At 35.4% G+C, this 17,392-nt stretch overlaps 1 protein-coding gene and 1 pseudogene across 1 annotated transcript in view; one reads left to right on the top strand and one right to left on the bottom strand.

Annotated features, from left to right (window-relative positions):
* LOC102028434 overlaps nucleotides 1–224 on the bottom strand; it is a 14,979-nt pseudogene extending 14,755 nt beyond the window's left edge.
* Nucleotides 1–17,392, top strand: part of Prkacb (protein kinase, cAMP-dependent, catalytic, beta) — a gene marked incomplete at its 5' end in the record, with an annotated part of 117,513 nt that continues 100,121 nt past the window's right edge. Inside the window, 1 exon segment of the mRNA XM_005385166.2 lies at nucleotides 1–279. Coding sequence (XP_005385223.1) covers nucleotides 234–279 — 46 coding nt within the window.

The following is a 17,392-nucleotide window of genomic DNA, read 5'->3' as shown; positions in this document are numbered from 1 at the left end:
CTGCTCGCCGCCGCCGCCGCCGCCGCTACTACCGCTGCCACTGCCTGGGACTTCGCCGAAGCCCTTGGCTCGGATCCGGCCCGGTCTTCCCGCGCGGACTCCCGCTCGCGGAGCCGGGCGCACTCTTCGCTCCGAGCAGTGCAGAAGCGGGAGTTGCCGCGGACTGTGGAGCGGCGGGGACGGCCCCGGCCCCCCCATTCCCCTCCCTGACCCCTTCTTGCCATCGCCCCGTCATGGGGAACGCGGCGACCGCCAAGAAAGGCAGCGAGGTGGAGAGCGGTGAGTCGAGGGCTGGGTCTGGGTTCCCGCCGGGCGGGGATAGATCCGAGCGCCCCTCCGGGTCGGAGCCCCCGAAGCCGCGGGCACGGGCCGGGCCTACAGCGGCCCTGGAGAGCGCTCGGGGCCCGGGCCCGCCGCCTTCCTCCCCGCCCCCGCCCTCCCCTGCCCCGGCGCCCGGCGGCACGCAGGGAGCGAGGCCCGAGCGGTCCGGCCGGCGAGTCCCTTTGGCGCTGGAGCGAGCAGGACCGCGCAGTCTGGAACACTTCCCCAAATATGGTCCTGCGAGAGAAGTCCCTTGTTCCCGCACACCTCTTTTGTTCCACCCCCAATACCCGATCCCCTCTTGGAGCTACAGGTAGTGATGTGGGTGAAGTTGGCTCTTCTCCCTCCATCACTTGAGTCCAGCCCAGTCTTCTCACAAGGCGAGGGCTGCTCCAGTCTGCAGGTGAGGTTAATCCCGAGTCTTAGCGATCTTGCTTCTCCTCAGATTTGGGATGAAAACATAAGCCCAACTGCACCTATATCCATTATAGAAAAAAGCGAAGCAGGTTTGACTTTTCTGTAGACAAGCGAGAATCTGCTGTGATTGCCTGTAAAACTTAAAAGTCTTTTGGAGTTGGAAGTGCTTCCAGAACACGGTTGATTTCTTCAGAAAGCTGAAAGCGTGGGCATTCTACAGTTTACATCCAGCAGTAAAAAAAAAAGAAATAAAAGTCGAGTTTCTGTATGGTTTTATATGTAAACACACAGATACATATGTAACAGAATGGTTGTGAAAGAAAATGGTTTGCCTTTGTAAGAATCAGATTTGATTTTGTAATTCAGAATGACTAAATGACAGTATTTGCTGTTTGTTGTATATCACCAGGAGTAAATGACATCTCAGTAATAGAAGTGAACCTGGTAATTTACTCAAGTTCATGTAAATAATATTTCTCTGTAAAAGAATAAGGCTAATTTTATAAATTAGCTTGAAGAAAGTAGCTTTTAACTGTAATAGGATCAAGTAAGATTTGGTCATTCATTTTGTTTAATGTGAATAATGAGATCAGATTATGGTATGTATGTCGCCAGTAAGATTTGTTAATTTTTACGATCTCCAGAAAAGTGTGATGAACTATTATACAAACTATTAATAAAATTGCCTAAGTATGTGATATAGAGAGTTTTAAAAGCCAAGGTAGAAGTAGAACTTATTTTTAATTGCTCACATGTTGTAACCAACTGTACAAAACTGTAAAGAATGCAGAATTATTTGTATCTGACAAATTATCATTTCCCTGTTAACGGTCTGTTAAAGATAAAACTTGTGCTAATTGTGTTATAAAAGTGTTTGGTAATTGAATCATGTCCGTGATTTTCATCTGCACGTGTTGTCCTATACAATGTTTATAATTTCAGTGGACACTTAGAATAAACTAAGAAATATAAGTGATCCCAGAGATCAGCCTGTGTAGTCATTCCATTTCAAAGCCAATGTGTGTGACTTCTGAAGAAACTGTAAGTGAGATCATACTGTTAATGACAGAGTAAGGAACAAGTCTGTTACCTTGACTCCATTTTGCATCACTAAATAATCTATACATGTACTTTCAAAATATTTACCAAGTGTTTTAGTTGCAAGTAGGCATTTTGTAAGCAGAAGCTTAAAAAAGTTAACCATCTAGTGTGAGAGAGAGATGTCCATGTAACAGTTAAAGGCAAATGTTTCACTGTTAACGGTATGAAAGTGAACTTAGAACTCTGAAAATTATCAGTAGGGAAATGTTTAAAGAATTGGTTTAAAAATGCCAAGTTGATTAAGATTTAAGGTTTGTTTAGGGCGATGTCTCGCAGACAGGTGATTATAGAGCTTAGTTCTAAAAATACTCTAGAAGAATAAAATACTCCACAAGAATAGAGATCATTGAGAAGGGGTTTGGTTGACTTTAACTATCTGGTGTCTGTATTGTACTGTATTCAAACCAGCTTCTCTAATACATGTGACGATTTCCTGGGCTAAGATGTAAAAACCAGGAAAACTCCATTCTCATCTCCACAGTTTCTGGAGATAATATTAGTTTGGATACCTGTTCTCGTGTAGCAAGCTAGGATACTGTATTGATGTTGCTCACACATTATTGTAGTGGTTAGAGTTAAGAGAACGACTTTCACCATACCTGTTCTATGTGGTTTAAAAGTTACTCTTGAAAATCAGTGCCTTTCAAATTTGAATGGAGTTAAATATCGCCTAATATATAGAAGCAAAGAAGTATAAACTTTTAGAAAAAACATGACAGTTCAATTCTGAGATATTGTAAACCCTTGTCATCCAAGGTTGTTTTACTTACTCTGCCTCTTACTTTTTACTCACGAGTAGTCACCAACACCGAAAACACGTGCAATTCTTTTAACTGGAGAGAAGTTTTAATTTTCTTTTAAAAATTATTAGGTCTACAGACTGCCTATGGGGCCTTGTACTGCACATTCATGGAAAAGGTATTGGGGCTTATGGGTGAGAAATGTTGTTAGAATTTTGGAGGTAGATTCTCCCATGATTGCAAGTGATAAAGCCACCCTGGAGCCTAAGGGTTACATAATAGTCTTTGATTGTTTTTCCAGAGAATCTGTGTTTCAGGAGCCTGAAGGGAAATAGAAATTAACCAAAGAAAGTGACCAATAGATTATGTTCAACAAAAAGACAAGTTTCCTAACTAAAATTTTTTCAGAACTAATAATGTGCTTGGTTCTCCAATTGCTTCATGTGCATTATTCTACATAATCTTTCCAGCTTGGTGAAGTACCTCAGTTATTTCTTTGAAGAGTTTAATTTATTTAAGGCTGTAGGGGGCTGGGGATTTAGCTCAGCGGCACAGTGCCTGCCTGGCAAGTGCAAGGTCGTGAGTTCGGTTCCTGCTGCCGGAAATCAGCCCTCACCCCCAAAAAAGGCTGTAAAGCTAGTAGGTCAAAGAGCATTATTTGAATTTAGGCAACCTAATCTCAAAACCTCAATTTCAAACCACTATGCTAAACAGTCTGTATATCCAATGGAAAAAGCAAGTTCTAAGTTTCATGGAATAGCTTAGACTTTGTTTTAGTTTATTATCAGTTATCACACATTTTGGTTGCTTTCAGTAATGACTTTATTTTAATATTAAATATCTTAAATGAGAAAGATTATTTTTCCTGTACCATTTTCTGCATTCATTTTGATCATCTGCGAAATGATGAAATTACCTTGAAACTCTTTTCAAATTCAACATAGTAAAATTTCAAAAATAACCATGTGGAATTAATTTTATGTACTTAAAGCCTCCATTGCTACTTGTGTTTTCTCATTTTATATAAATATATTTATTTAAATATATATACTTAAAGTGTTGCAGTTGGCTTCAATATGAGCTCATAAATATGAGATAATATATTTACGGAAAAATTTTAACCTGCTTAAAGAATGAGAGTCTCAAAGTTGTGCCCTAAGAAATAAATTTATGAATCACTGTACTGATCTTTGAAGATATTCTTATATTCTATTACAGGTAAAGGAACCATCTAAATGTTGGCTAATAAAGTATTCTACTTTATACCTTAGCATCGATGTAGTTGTATTTTCCATGTAGCAGAATCAGAGAAAATGTAGGGGCAGTTTATGTGAGTAGGAAAGTGGGAAGAATACTGTATGAGGATAGAATAAAAAAATAGAACTCTTCAATCTGGAAAAATTGGGGCTACACAAAATATGTAAAACAAGTGGAATAGGATGAAAAAAGTTTGAATTGTTCACCAAAACTTCATACACTAGAACCCATATACTATTCTTAAAGACTTAATACAAGGAGTTGTAGTGTAAATGAAAGGAAGTATGTGGGTTTGAACTGGACTTTGAGAATATATTTAACTGATTAGTCATCACTTATGTTCAAAGGTGAAAACATCAGCGATTATAAATTGAGGTAGTATTTTAACAGTTTAAAATGCTAGACAATTTTGATGTTCTTCAAAAACACTTTTGGTAAGTTTTATAGTTCCTCTAGTATCCATACATCTTTCAAAGTAATCATCAATATTCCTAAAATAGATAATTTTCTTGCTAATATTGTTTGCTACTATTATGCAAATGATAAATTGTTTCCCTTGATTTGGAGGTATAGCTCAAGTTGCGTTTAGTGTATTTTTAGTGTATGGGATAGGGAAAGAGTTACCTTCATGTAGTTCATAGTTGAGGGAAAGATTTGGATATATAAAGACCCAATTATAATGTTACAGGAAGTACAATATAGGATATTTTCTGTAGTAATTTGTTTTTCAACTTTCTGTTATGATATAAATTACATTCAGTACTCCTCTTGTATCTAAGTAGATTATTAATCAAAATTTGAATTATTTTAAAGACAAATACACTAATAGAATTAAAGAACTAGCATAATTGAAATTAGCTCTGCCTTTTAAAACCCAATGTAGATGCCATATCTTTTGCTGTAACAAGGTTTAAGTCCTAGGCTTTATGGCCATAGGTTTATGTTGTGTTCACTCTTGTCTGCAGTTCATATGTTGATTGTCTTGGTGATTTCACTTATTTTTTTAATCTTATAAGGTAACTGTTGCATCTAAACCTTTCGTATTTGGCAAATGTGCCTTTTCAATCTGGACTTTGTCCTCAGAAAATTAGAGAGACTATTTAAGATTTGATTGGTTTAGGGTCCAGCTTTGTAAAATGAGTTCTGCAGTGCATTTTTCTTAAGTAAACTATCATATAGCAGCAGGAGACTATTGTGTATAAGCCACAAACTTGAGAGATATACTAGTATACGAAATACCTAGCTGTTTTATAGTAGCTAGGTACACTGATAATTTACCTAATTCCAGCTCAGTTTCTTGATTGAGTAGGAATCTTGAAAGATTAAAATGAAGAAAAGTTTAAGTTCCACTTCAGAATTTAGTTTTTAGATCACTAAATAAGTCAGTCTTCAATTCAGTGACACAGAAAACATTCATCACTCATTCATTGTTCAGTTCTTTGGTCCTTGTCAATCAGTACTTTATGTAGTGCCTGTTTTGTGTCAGGCAGTCTGCTAGTCCCTAGATGCATATAAAAGTAAGATTTTGTTTGTTTTTTTGGTACTGGGAATAGAACTCAGGACCTTGGGGTTGCCCAGCAGGCACTGTGCTGCTGAGCTATATCCCTAGCCCAAAAATAAAATTTGATTCCTGTACCTAAAATGGATACAGATATTCACCATAATGAGTACAGTGGTAGCGTAGGTGCCAGAGATTGATAGCAGTGTAAAAATGAACATAGAAGTTTTGGAGTAAATACATAATATCTGAAGTAGTGAATTCATTTCAGAAATTTTTACATCTGTAATTGTAACACTTATGCCGCATTTCTTTCTCAGCTCTTTCCTCGACTACACAGTATGATATGTGGCACAGGAAACTATATCTGCTTGTTTAGTGTTTTAATCACCAGAATGTAATACAATTCTTGGGTTGTGTTATGGTACAAGCTAAAGTCTTGGATAAATGGATAGAAAAATTCTGTTCAACTCTACTTTTTAGAAGCATTCCACTCCCAGTTAGAGGAACGTTCTTCAGAATATATGTATAGTTTAGGGATAATAGCTGACTTACCTGATAAGAGGATATCGCTTTTCCTCCTCCTATTAGCACAGACTAGTTTGACACTTATAAATATAAGTTATATCACTTTTAATTGGGAGAAGATTGGCCTCAGGCAGGAAGGGAGACACTGGGTTACAAAAAAAAAAACTATCGTGCTCTCATCCTTTTGAAAAATCCACCTTTTGAGGCCTATTATCAGTCAGTTATACCATCTTGTTCTCCAGACTAGGGGCTTCTAATCTCTTGCTCACTTCTTATTCGTCAAAAAACTTTGGCACCTGTCACGTCTTTGTACGCTAAGCCATGCCTGCGTTCATTTTGGGTGATTTCAAATTCAACTGACTTTGGTAGCCAGGCTGGTACTTTTAGTGTGACTTGGTTAATACATGAGACCAGGGGAAAAAGGAAGAAGAGGGTTCTTTTTTTTTTTTTTTTCCTGCTATACAGTATCTACTTATAATCAAGATACAGAGGACTCAATCTAAATTTATCACAGCCCAGTGTTTATTTTTAATTAATTAATTATTTTTGGTACTAGGAATTGAACTCACGACTTTACACAGCCCAGATTTTAGAATACAACATGTTGGAAAGTTGTTGCCTGCCTGTTAATATTGAAGTATTTAACATTAAGTTGTATTAAGAATATAAAAACATTTAAAAATGCCAAAGTGTGTTATGTGCACAGGCTATTTTAATAAATAGGAATCTATCCTCAAAACATCTTCTTAAGGTTCTTTGACTTAATCTCTTGGTTTTCTTTATGGTTGGTTTTAAACTTCTTGTTCTGTTACTCATTCAATTTTAGCATGAGAAGCAAACATTTTAATGACTTTATCTGTAGTTTTCAGTGACTTTATCTGTAATCTTCACTGTACTTAAAGGCAACAGTGACTGAACACTTCAAATTTCTCCCTGTGATTTCTATGACAAAAGTTCAAACTACAGTGGAGGTAAAAGGATAGGTTTTGATTTTTAAGATCTACTTTCTAATGTTTTGTGAAGTAGAACTGTGAGACATGTAGTAAGTTTAAGTAAAAATATCTTAATGTAAATATAATGTACATTTCAAAAGTTTTCAAAGATCATAATTGTATAGGTTGAGTTGATAAAGACTCATGTAAAGTATCACCCATATCAAGAAATAGAATATTGCTGATACCCTAAATGTTTCTGTTCTGCGTTACCCAATCAGTGTTAGACTACATGATGAGGAACAGCACACCATGTATTCCTTTCTGCTAGATTCTTGCTTTTAGCATATTTGTGAGGTTTTCATATGTTTTTATGATAGTAGTAACTTACTAATTTTCAAATAATAGTTGAGTATACCATTACTTGAGTGTAGAAGTTGTATTTATTCTATTTGTGATAGAAATTAGAATTGTTTGAGTTTGTGACATTTATGAATAATATTATGAATACTCTTCTATGTGAGTTTTGGTGAATGCATGTATTTTCATGAATATGTATTTGGTGAATATGTTTTTATATGCACACACACGTACACTGTGGCAACTAAAGCTTAATTGTCATTTTGACTAAGACTAAGCAACTCCTGCAGAAGTGATTGGATCATAAAGACACTATGCTTATCAGTGGATTAACGTACTGATGTTCATGGCAGAAAGTTATTAGGAGGTGGGGCTTAGTTGGAAGTTGATTCCTGAAGGCATGTATTAGAAAGTATATTTCTTGCTGACACTTACTCCATCCTTTTCTGCTTCTTGACCACTATGAAATGCATAGCTTGGCTCCAAAGCACCCTTTTGTTGTGATGTTTCTCTCTCTGATGTTGAGCCAACCAACCATGAACCAAAACCTCTGAATCCATGAACCAAATTAAACCTCTCCTCTATTTTGTTGTGGGTGTGAGATGTTTGGTCCCAGCAACAAAAAGTTGACTAATACAGAAAATTGGTACCAGAAAAATGGACACTAAACTGAAACCTCTGAAACTATCAGTCAAATTAAACCTCTTTATTTAGTTGTGAGTGTCAGATATTTGATCCTAGCAACAAAAAGGTGACTAATACAGAAAATCGGTACCAGAAAAATGGGGTTGTTGCTGTGACTGTGCCAGACTGTGTGGTTCAGAAGTCTTTTAGATTTAGTTTGGAGGTCGACTTTGGAATGGTTTAGAGATATGGCCTAGACAAATCCTTGAATGCTGTAAGCAAAGATTGATGGGGAATTCTTGCTTGACCTCAAAAGGCCAATATGCTAATAGGAATGCAGACAGAAAAGGCCAGGCTCAGGAGGGTCCAAATGGAGACTCCATTGGAAATTTGACTAGAGACTATGCATGTTACATTCTTGCAAGGAACTTGTCTACATTTACCCGTGTCTTGAAACTTCATGGAAGGTTAATTTAAAAGCTTTGAACTAATTGACAAGGTGGAGGAAATTTCAAGATATCTCAACATTCAGACTGTTGCATGGGCACTGCTGGCTGCTTTTTGTCAGATTTATATTGAGAATCAGAGCAAAAAAGTAGAGTAGATCTATTGAAAACACTTATGTTTTGGTCTGAAAGTTACCATGTGTAAAGGCTGAAGGAGGTGTGATAACTGTGTAATTAGTAGTATTAAAAAGAAATCAAATACACTGAATGAGAACCTAACTTCTTTCTTCTAAGCCAATTCTGGTAGTGACACAGGCTGGTAACCAAACCTTTAACAGATTGACCTTTGAGGGACATTTAAAATGCAAATGAAAATCAGACTACACTATTCTCTGATTTTGACAGTGAATTTTTGCCCCTTTCAATCGCTATAGGTTTTTACTTTGCCTTATTACACTGGTTAAGATTTTCAGTATAGTGGTATATTGCAGTAATGATAACAGGCATCCTTGTCTTAGTTCTGGTGTTACTTAAAAAGCTTTCAGTATTTTGGCATTAGGTGAAAAACTTTAAGATATCTTTTATCTGATTAAGGGGAGTCATTTCTAATATATATATATAATATAAATATAGATAATATAATTGAGAATAGGTAATTTTATCAAATGTTGTTTCCTATATCTGTGGGTTTTGAATGTTAAACCCAATATTGCCTACCTAGAGTAAACCCAGCTTGGTTTAAACTATTATCCTTTTTGGGAAACAGTGAATTTGGCTTGCCAAAATGTTTCAGTTCTAATTTCTATTTTGATTTTTCTCTTTGACTAATGGCTAAAACATTTAGTTTATAGATATTTGAAGTTTTCTAATTTAATTTTATTATGCTGAGAACATGGTTTGAATGATTTTTCAGTCCTTTGATATTATTATGGCTTGCTTTGGTGCACCCTATAATTACACTGTTATTTGTGATAGATGCTCCATATACTTTGAAAAGAATGTATATTCTACTTTTTTTTGCCTATAATGTTCTCTCCCTTTCTTCCTCACTCTCCTTATCCACTAAACACACACTACCCAAGTTAAGACAAATTTAAGACGAGATGTATTAATTAGTATTCTTTATCCATATTGATGATTATTTCCTTTTTATATTTTTGTTATACAGAAATATTTAAAGTCGCTCACTGTGGATTCATCTATATTTCCTTTGAAAATGTCAAATTATGCTTATTTTAAATATTTCAAAAGTATATTTTTCTCCTTATTTAATGCTCCCTTTGTCTCTTAAATGCTTATTTTCTTAGTCACATATTAGAATACCAAAACTGTCATTCTTATGAGAATTTGTATAGCATACTTTTCTTAATATTCTACTTTTGACTGTTCAATACTTATCTTTAAGGAATGTCCCTTGAATAATTGAGATTTTTCTAATTTCAAATCTAATGATCTTTATTGTCCAATTTGAATAGTATAAACTATTTAAATATATTTGGTTTTATATATACCATGGGGATTTTCTGTCCTGCCTATTTTGTCCTTCCTTTCTTTTCTTGCTTTTAAAGTAATCAGATGATTTTTAGTATTCTAAGCATCCTTTGTACTTGCTTATTAATAATTACTCCTCTTAGCTTTCTTAGACACAACAGTATGTATCCTTGACTTAATAAGTGTAATATAAAATAATTACTTCTCAGATAAGGTCTTTATAGAGGTTGTAATAAACCACTGTAATTCCATTAGACATCCTCTCATCTTACGTGGTTTTATTTTCATGCATATTAATTCTACATGTATTTAAAACTCCATCATGCATTATTATGATTGCTCTTTGTTATCATTGTTTATTTTATAATTATCCACATATTTATTCTTTTTGTGCATTCATTCCTTCATGCATTCCTATAGGGATTTCTCCAATTACTGTATATGGCTTAAACTTAAGGAATGTTACATATTTCTTTTAGTGAAGGTGTTCTGGTGATGAATTATTGTCTATTTGTTATAACATTGTAAGTACAGTACATTCTTGGTTGAGAATTCTTCTCTGTAAACACTTTTGACAGTGTTTCAGTGTTTTGTTTTCCATTGTTCTGTTGAAAAATCAGCTGATTTTAGCCTAATAACTATAATGCCTATTTAAAAATTCTATACAAATCTTAGTTAAGTATTTTAAAAAATATTCATCTTTAATTTTCAAATGAAAGGGCAGTGTATTCAATATGTTTTAGTTGCATGAGTTTTCAATTAATAGTGTGTATACAAAGACAAAGTAGTGTCTTGATTATATAGTCTGTAATACTATAATACCTCAGTTTAAATATGTGTGTCTTCTTTTATGCCTGCATAGTTGAATGGAAATAGATACTTATTTTCTATGGAGGTACAATTTTAATTATCAGCAAATATAAATTTATCTAATTGAGAAAGGAATTAAATTGGTCTGCCTCCTCCAGTTTAACTAAATTTAATAATTTAGAAGCTAGCTATTCAGGAGAACTAAGGTTATTTATTTGGGCATTTAATATTACTGACCTTATGTGTAGCTCACACAGAGAGATAAAAACTGATAAAATTGTACTCAAAGAAGCAGTAATAGGTATCAGAGTATTTAACTCTGTAAAATGGAGATAGTTCCTAGTTGTGAGGTGTAAAAGTCACATACTGTTTCTCTTGGTCCTCAAAAGATGATCAATAAATAGTAGTTATTGCTTTTAAGGGGAATTCCCAACCATTATCTGTATTGGTTAGGCTCATTTTTAACAATGTGCTAGTCCATCTACAAATAGAAATGGAAAGTTAACCTGCTGGAATTAATGCTGTGTTGATTTAATGGTTGGTACATTGTGTCAACTTGAGAAATTTAACTAAGTGACTCAGCAGGGAGCCAGGGTTCTTACCTTGTAACCAGCCTCATCCTGTGCAAGAGGAGGGAATGGAGATGGTGTGAGTGCTACACCTGCCCTGGAACAGGAGTAGTTGGCTTACAATATAAGGAAGGAAAAGAGGTTTCCTTTCCCCCTTTTGCTCTTGCTTTTGCTGTCTTCTGCTGCCTTGAACTCTTGCCCCTGTGCCATGCCACCTTGCCTTGGAGCCTGTTGATTATGGACTGAAACCTCTATAAACTGTGAGCTAAATAAACCTTTTCTTAATTTTGGGTGCTGAGTATTTTATCTCAGCAAGGAGAGAAAAGTATCAAAGATAGTTGACTTATAAAGCTGATTTGTATTAATAACCTGACGATTACTGAGAATCAAAAGATGGGGGAATCCTAGAAATCCATCAAAGGTTTAATGAATGTAGTTTATAGTATACAGATTGAAATAGAGAGATCTTTGCTTACTTGGTTAAATTTTTAAGTGTTTCATGTTATTATAAGTGGGATTATTTTCTTAATTCTTTTTAGATGATTCCTTGTTAGTATATAGAAATGCTACTCATTTTCTTAAGTTGATTTTGTGTCTTTCAGTTGCACTGAATTTACTTATCAATTTTAACAATTTTTTGGTGGAGTCTTTACCATTATCTATATAAGGTGTTGCCTGCACATAGAAACATTTTGACTTTATCCTTTTCTATTTGGATGTCTTTTATTTCTCTCTCTTGGCTAATTGCTCTGAGTAAAACTTCAAGTCTTATGTTGAATGGAAGTGATGAGAGTGGATATCCTTATTTTTCACCTTAGAGAAAATGTTTTCAGCTTTTCACTATTGTGTAGCAAACCAGCCAGGTCTGGCCTAGTGTCAAGTCCCTGCCCACATGTCACTTGTGAGGAGCCAGCCCACTCCTCTGAGTTTTCTCTGTCCAAGGCAGCATTTGTAGTGATGTAGTCCTGGTCCTTGTTTGTTCCTCTGACCAGGGGGCAAAGAAGAATGAATGACAAAGGGACACAGAGCATGGGGGCAGCCAGGTGGGGTTGAGGGTCTTGCCTCTAGTAGGCAGGGGAGCCTAGAGTCTTTGGCTTGTCCTTTTATTCACCCAGACATGGGTACAAGCAATTAAAGTAATGCAAGATTCATCTGTCTCATGTTGTCCATTAGTGCATGCTCAGGTAAACAACTCAATTTCAGCTATATAAACTTTCCCTAGACCCTACAATGTACCATCACCCCTGCATGATGTTTTTGTCCTTTGTGCTCACAGAGGAAGAAAATTAGGCCTTAGTTTTCCTCTGGTCTCCCACACTATTGAACACATTAGCTGTTTTATTGTTATATATGGCCTTTTATTTCATTAAGGAATACTCCTAAACCTAATTGGGTGAGTTTTATCATGAAAGGATGCTGAATTTTGTCAAATGGTTTTTCTGCCTTTGTTGAAATGATCATATGATTTTTGTCCTTCATTTTGTTACTGTCATTAAGCACATTTATTGCTTTTATATACATTGAACCAGTTTCCCCAGGGTAAATCCCATTTGATCACAGTGAGTGACTTTTAATGAAGTGTTGAATATGATTTGCTAGTGTTAAGGATTTTTGCCGTCTGTGTTCATTAGTGATACAGAATTGGAGTTTTTTTTTTTTTTCCTGTAGTGTCTTTGGATTTGGTGGCAGGGTGATTTGGGAAGTATTATGTTCTGTTCAGGTTTTTGGAAGACTTTGAGAAGGATTGATATTAAATTTTTAAATGTTTAGTAGATGTCTAAGTTACTTTTCTTGTTGTTGAGGCAAATACCCAATACCTAAAGTTAAAAGTAGAAAGGTTTATTATAGCTCACAGTTTGTGCAGATTTCAGTTCATAGTTGGCTGGCTCCAAAGCAGGGTGACGTGGAAAAGGGGGATCACAGAGGAGAAATAGTTCATGGTAGGCAGAAGGCAGCAAAGCAATAAGAAGCAGCAGCTGGCCTGCCTTATTTCTGTCCATTTATATCCACCCAGGCTACCTGTCCTTTGGGTGGTGCCACCCAAACCCAAGATGGGCCTTCCCATTATCCACACCATAGATAATTCCAGCCAATCAGTGAACTGATTTAATAATCACACACCCTTAAACCTAGTGTCACACACTCTAGATCCAACCACCTCTGGAGTGGCAAATCTAGACACAAGCCATAAATGTAGAATTCAGCTATGCAGACATCTGGTCCTGAGTTTTATTTCTGGTACAGGGGATTGAATCTCTGGAGCTCTGAGCTTCAGCTCCGATAGTTTTAATCTGTTTTTCTTTTTTAGAGACAAAATCTCACTAGGTCTCTGAGCTGTTAGGAACCTGGCTGCACGGAAGGAGGTAAAGACCAGGCCAGGGAGCTGGCCAAGTTTTGTATTTACAGCTTTTCCCCAACCTCACAGTACAGCCTAGGATGAGTGAGAGCCCTGCTGGGAACTGCCCATGCACCTGCCAGGGATCTAGGTTGCTTGCTCAGCTCCCTTGTATCATCTAGAAACAACCACAAACATCTACATCCCCCCATACCACTACCCCCCGCTGTATTCAGCTCCCACCCCATCTATAGAAAAATGGCCTTCCCTGAAAGGTGAAAGTTTCTCAGAAATTATCCACTTTTCTTTCTAGATTGTCTCATTTGTTGGCATAAAATTGTATGTAGTACTCTGTTACGATCTTTTGTATTTCTGTTACCAGTTGGAAGGTCTCCTCTTTAATTTCTGATTTTATTTTATATTCTCTCTTTGCTTAGTGCAGCTAAGAGCTTATCACATTTGTTTATCAAAAGACCCACTCTTATTTTTGTTTTGATCCTTTCTATTGTTTTTCTAATATTTTTTGATTTATTCCTGTTCTTTGTTATATTCTTTCTACTGCTAACTTTGGGCTTGGTTTGTTCTGTATCATTTATTTCTCAAAATAACTGTATATAGTATTTACTGTTGTTATCATTGTTTCTAGGAAGAAAGCTAGGGCTTAGAGAAGATAAACCTGAGCATATAGTTAAATGCAGAGCTGTTATAAACACTTCAGAACTATTAGGGTGAGTTATATTCCTCTGGCATACATCATCAGTAATCCTAGAATTCTTTCTGTTTTAAGCGTTTTTTTTCCCATACTGTATAGCAGAGATGGTGAACCTATGGCATGCATGCTGCAGTGGCCTATTTGTTATCATTGAAAGCTCTAAAAGGTTTGCTAGCACTGTTACAGTGTTTCTTTCCTAGTGTTTCCTCCAAGTGAGTTATCTACTATTTATTCTAAATATTGCTCTTGTATTATTTTTTGTCTTTATGACTAAGGAATACCTCTCTCTGAACTCTGGGCCTAATTTTTACTGGATGCGATTCTCTGAGATTCAAATTTAAGAAGTTCCCTTTTCCCAAATTCTTTATTTCCTATTTTGGTAAAAAAGGTGAATTTCTATAGTCACGTAAATCAGAAATCTAGGATTCATCCTAGATTGTTTCATTTTCCTTGTCTTCTACCTCTCCCTGATGATTGAGCCTTGTCAACAGTTTCCCCCTTATTTGTAATTTCTTTACTAGTAGTTTAATTCCCTTTCAGGATATCCATACCGATTTTTTTGCCAATCCTCCTGCCTTAAGTTTTCACAGTCAATCTTCCAAGTCTGGTAAGAAAAACTGGTGGTTTAAAATTATCTTTATGGTGTGCCACTATATGGAATAAAATCTGTTTTTAGTGTAATGCCTATTATAAATTAGCCCGTTTATCTTGTATGGTTTCCTTCTGATTACTCTTTGTGATACTTTTTAAGGCACAATAGGATGTTATCATTATAGCTGCACTGATAATATTATAGACTTTAATATCAGAAATCCTAGTATTTAGAAATATGCCCCAAACAAAATGGATCTTTCTGTACTACTAGTTCATGTTTACTAAGATCTAATAATTTTTTTATCACTTTGATCAAATCAGCCAATCTCCTGTGGAAAAAATATATTGGGTTAGTTCAAAAGTAAATCAAAATTATTTTGTGTGCTATTTGTTGATTAAGAGATATAGTAATATCTTGCACTAGTATGGGTTATTGAAGAGGTACTCTTTACTTGTATCTTTTTCATTTTTCATTTTTTGGAAGTCTCTTTACCTCCTTCCTTTTTGCCAAGTTAACCATTCTATTCGTTATACTTGAGGAAGGCCTTTTCTGATCTTTCCATAAGGTCTGCTGTTGTTTTCATAGAATCATGCAACACTTCACAACCCAGTCTTTTGCTCATTACCGAAATCTACTATATTACATGGTACTTGCCAAATAATGAGCACTCAGAATACTTGATGAGTAAATGTGTGTAGTTTCTTTGATAGGCAAAAGAGGGTAGATCTGAGATATTTTTGAGAGAGATACTTGTTTTACATATTGTCATAGCAATTTAGGTATATCTGAAAATTACTGTAAAAAATGTCTGTTGGCACTAAGTAATGTAACAAGTAGTATTTACAATTGTTGTATTTATTTCTAATACAAGATTGTGAAAAATACCACCAAATTAATTTTGCTTGGTGGTAGAGAAGACTGTGTCCTTGGAAATAATTACAAGTGTGCACTTCAAGTCCAGGCTTACTTGTTAGTACATTAAAAACAATGCCTTAATGAAAAACTAATACTGCAAGTTAGTTTTATGAGCTTGACTCAAAAACACAATATGAAATTGTGATTATTTTTGTGAAATTGAGACTGTTACTGGTAGAGATGGTGTTACAGGTAAGTTTCCATTTCACAGTGCACAATGTCTCAGTGGACTGCATCTGAACTATGTCTTGCCCCCTGCAATTCCTCCCTTAAGTTAGTTTTCCAGACTTGTTATCTATTTATTTTTTATATACTCACCTAATAAATTTATTTTCTGTTTATAATAATTAGTGTCAATTCTTTTCTTTTTAATTTTTTTCAACTCATCACCTGGACTGGTACAGACACTAAAGAAGATTCTGGTTTGCATATGCTCTCAGAAAAGGAAGCTAGGATACTTCTTTATTTGTATGTATATCTGATAGGGCTTCCAGGAAACCAATACAAAGTACTCTGGTTGAATAAATTCTTTGACAGTAGAAATCAGGGAGCCTGTGAGTCAGATTGACAGGACAGAAATGTTTCAGTGTGGAGCAACTCTTTAAGACAATGTTGAGAATTCCCAAGAATGAAGTATTGGCAGGAAACATTTTCAGTCCGTAAAACAGATGACTAAGAAGGAACATTTTATAAGCCAACAAAGAGAGACAAAAAATGAAAAAGGAAAGAAAACCATAGGAAAAAATATGAATAGCTATACTCTGAAAATGAAATTCAGTTGATCAATTGATATATGAAAACATAGTTCACTGTACTTCTAATCAGTGAAATGTAATTTTTTAAAAATGCCTTTTTAATTCAGATTAGCAAAGATGAACAAGTCACACAGTATCGTATATGACAAGTGTATTGTACGTAAATTGGGTTACACACTTCTGAGATAGTTTGGTTATATCAAATAAATTGAAAATGGGAATAAAATATGATCCAAGAATCTGCCTTTTAGGCATCTTCTGAATAGAAGCACCTATACATGTGATAAAAGAAGCATGTAACCCCCTGATAAGAGACATATATTGATGAGGATATGAATGCAAATCCACGCATTGCTGTTGGAAATATGAAATGATGGAGGTACTTTGGAAACAAATTTCTCAGAACACTAGAGATTGAATTACTATATCCAGTAGTTTCACTTTTGGGAATGTATTCAAGAAAACTAAAAACATGTCTACACAAAATTTGTACATTAATATTTGTAGCACTATTATTCATAATAGCAGTAAAGTAGAAACTGCTGAACGGACAGGTAAGCAGCATATGGCATACCCATCCCATGGAATACCATTCAGCAATAAAAAGGGACAGAATATTGAAACATGCTACACCATGGGTAAACCCCAAAGAATGTGACAAATGGAAGAAATGAGATGCAGATGACCATATATTGTGTGATTTTACTAACATAAAAAGGAAAGATAAATTTGTAGAGACAAAAGGTTAATTAATGAGAGAAGTAGAAGTAGGAGTGACTGTGAATAGGCATGAGTTTTTTTTTTATTTTGGCAGTGGTGATAGGAGAATGTTCTCTAAAATTAAGTAGTAGTAATGATTGCACAACTCTAAATGTACTTAAATCACTGATTTATATATTTCGATGAATTTTATGGTACATAAATTTCAACTCAATAAACTAAAATACTTAATAGCTAGACTATATGTATATATATGTATAAAATAT

The sequence above is a fragment of the Chinchilla lanigera genome, unplaced genomic scaffold (genome assembly GCF_000276665.1).
Source record: "Chinchilla lanigera isolate Chin_1 unplaced genomic scaffold, ChiLan1.0 scaffold00022, whole genome shotgun sequence".
NCBI classification, from domain to species: Eukaryota; Metazoa; Chordata; class Mammalia; order Rodentia; family Chinchillidae; genus Chinchilla; species Chinchilla lanigera.
This window is presented reverse-complemented; position numbering and strand designations above follow the sequence as displayed.